Below are 3,011 nucleotides of genomic sequence, written 5' to 3' on the forward strand. Positions count from 1 at the left end.
GCGGCGGCAGCGTGTCGGTTGGTCTGTGTTACCCAGAAAGCATTTGGGCACAATATTGCAACACCAACACTGTGAGTGAAACAATGACTTGGGCAGCCTACTATATACAGTAATAGGGGACCACTTCTTATACATCCACATTTGTAGAGTACGGTACAAATCACATCCCGTATTGCGGAACAGGTGGAAACCTTAACTGTAGTGTCTATTCTATGCACCTTATAATGCGGTGCGCCTTATATATGAAAAAAGTTTTAAAATAGGTCATTCATTGAAGGTGAGCCTTATAATCCGGTGCGACTTATAGTGCGGAAAATACGGTAGTTGATATTTACACCATTCAGTGCAGTTTATTAATGCAAATCCATTTGGGACCAGGCGTATGATGGAGGATTAAGGTGAGGAGTGATAACATCCTGTGTCTGAACACTTAGCACTCCAACACTCTCCAGTGTTTAGTCAAGTTAGACTTTTTTTCTGACTGTGTGGACAACCTGTCTACTTTTTTTGTATCAGTCTCTCTGATTGTCAGGTTACCAAGGTATTTTATCAAGTAGGAACAGGAAATCTAATCAGATGACTGAATCATCTTTGCTGACTAGAAGCTACTAGATACATAGCAGATAATTCTTTGCACAGTGATTCACATTTTTTACATTTTCTTACAGCAAATTTAAATGCTGTGACCTATGCACTGGAAAAGTTTCACTTTTCAATGTGATATTCAAAATGTCCATGAAGCTCTGACACATGATACTTGACTTCACTTCTTCTTTGGCCTCATGGACATGATGGAATTGACTTCAGAATACAGACAGACACTAACTCATAAACCCAGCAAMATTAAAATGTAATCAGCTGAATTGAGTAATCACTGGAAATGGGTTGAATCAAATTCAACCCATTTCCAGTGATTACTGGAAATGGGTTGCTCCAATTAAACAACGCTGTGCATCTCGCTTTGAGACCATGCCCAAGTGGATTCAGATAAAGTCAAAATGCGAGACTTTGTTTAGACCGGAGGTTTTTTTTTTTTAGATTTTTTTTGGCACTGGCTGATATTAGTCCAACAGGAAGGGGCAGAGAGAAGGGGGAAAGACATGCAGCAAGGGAAGTCACAGGAGTCAGACTCAGGACAATCAGGGTCTGTCCCGAGTCTGTAGGTCTGTAGCCTCTGTGTACAGGGCGCCTGCACTAACCTCTGCACCACCCAACCACCCACTTTTGTCTTTTTTAAGAACTTTGTGACTATGTCGCCTATTTCAAGAAAATATTGGTACTGTCATCTACAGTGTGTCTTACTAACTTGTCCTTTCTTTCCTTTCCTCCACATTGACAGAAAGGAGGGTCAGCTCATAATTGTGGCCAGCTGAAGGTTGGCCAGGTCATCCTAGAAGTCAACGGAATTTCCCTGAGAGGGCAGGAACACGAAGAGGCCGCCCGAATCATTGCTGAAGCTTTCAAGACCAAAGAGAAGGACCATATTGATTTCCTGGTGGCTGAGCTATGGTTCTAGAAAAAAGACAGTCACTCAGTACACTTTAATCGAAAAAGAAATTGTTATGTATCATTGAGAACTCTCAATGAACGCCCTCTATTAAACATCCTCAATTCATTTCAGGGTTTTAGATACCACAAAGATGTGTTGGATTTCTGCTAACTGCTCTCTGTAGAAGTTTGTACAAGCTAATTAAAGAAAAGGATATTAGATTAATATTTCATAAATCATAACTTAGTTGAATGTTATTAGTTTAGTTTTATAACAGGAAATATTCTAAATGTGTATGTGTTCTGTTTATTATAAGTCAGTGAGAGGGAAAAATAATATTAAGGCAGAAAAAAAATCTCATCACACAAACCATTTTAAAAATCAAGGGAAAAGAAATAATAATAATGAATTCTATAATGGAGAAGAAATAAAAAGGCAGAAGTGTTGCTACTTAATTTGGCAATAGAAAACATTTACAGAAAGTGATTTGTAAAATGTTACTATCACTAACATTTAACAAACTTCAAATTAAAATTCAGTAGAGAACATGTGAATTTTGAAGATGCAGCCTTCTCCAACTCAAAGAATACCCAAATGTTTACACAAAACATTGGTGGATAGAAATGGAAAGTCAGCTTCTGACTGTCACTGGACAACTGATCAGTTCAAATAATTGAAAAACTGTTTTTTTTTAGACTCTGGTTCACAGTTATGGAAAAAAGAAAGTTGTCATGAGATTCCATCCCTTTATTCTAGAAGTACCATTAGTAGCAGTAGTTGTTAATAATTATCTTCTACATGATGATATCCATTTCTGATGGTAATTTCTGCCTTTGGTTGACTTCTGGAATCTTTTCTTAATCTAATTTGGTTAACTCAGTGACATCGAGGTGAGCAGATCCTAAGGCTGCAAAACATCCCCTAATGAACKACCTCTAACCATGAAAGCTAGAATGTCCCTTTGAATTTAGCTCTGAATCAGCATTATTTCCACTCTCCACTCTCATTAGTCTACAAGTCATAGATTCATCATTAAAATCTTAAATCCAATTGCCAAATTCATTTTAGACAGAGGAGGTTTTCTTTTGGCAAACCTTTTAAACAAGTCATATTCAGTCCATCATTTGCCTATATTGCTGCTGTTAACGGTAACATTTAGCCTGTTAACTGAGGAGATTAGGGGGGAAAGGTTAGGACAATTCCAATGGCCCTGACTGACAAGGGGCTCTCCCACAAAATAGTTGTTTATTTTTTTTATTATTATTATTATTTTCCGATTGAAATAGAAAACAATTTGGGGGCCTTGTCAGTAACAAAATGTATATATATTTTAAATTGTTTTTAGCAGTAAAACATCTATTCATATAATTAACTTGTCCCTGTACCTTTTAACACACTTAACAGATGAGTTAGCGCTCATTGTTGTTAAGTGTTGTTAGAGACATCAAAATAAAACCTCACTTCTGTCCCAGTGAAGAAGGTGAGCAACACTGTGTTCAGTGACAAGCTAGTTAGCATCATC

At 37.3% G+C, this 3,011-nt stretch overlaps 2 protein-coding genes across 3 annotated transcripts in view; one reads left to right on the forward strand and one right to left on the reverse strand.

Annotated features, from left to right (window-relative positions):
- The window catches only part of LOC103469622 (whirlin-like), a 64,517-nt gene extending 62,901 nt beyond the window's left edge, over positions 1 to 1,616 (forward strand). For both annotated transcript variants that reach the window (XM_008417413.2, XM_008417414.2), the window contains exon 12: positions 1,340 to 1,616. In XM_008417413.2, coding sequence (XP_008415635.1) covers positions 1,340 to 1,516 — 177 coding nt within the window. In that variant the 3' untranslated portion in view covers positions 1,517 to 1,616. The remainder of the gene's footprint in view (positions 1 to 1,339) is intronic.
- The window catches only part of zbtb26 (zinc finger and BTB domain containing 26), a 1,115,122-nt gene that overhangs the window by 188,881 nt on the left and 923,230 nt on the right, over positions 1 to 3,011 (reverse strand). The window lies entirely within an intron of this gene.

Source organism: Poecilia reticulata, linkage group LG9 (assembly GCF_000633615.1).
Source record: "Poecilia reticulata strain Guanapo linkage group LG9, Guppy_female_1.0+MT, whole genome shotgun sequence".
In the NCBI taxonomy this organism is placed as follows: domain Eukaryota; kingdom Metazoa; phylum Chordata; class Actinopteri; order Cyprinodontiformes; family Poeciliidae; genus Poecilia; species Poecilia reticulata.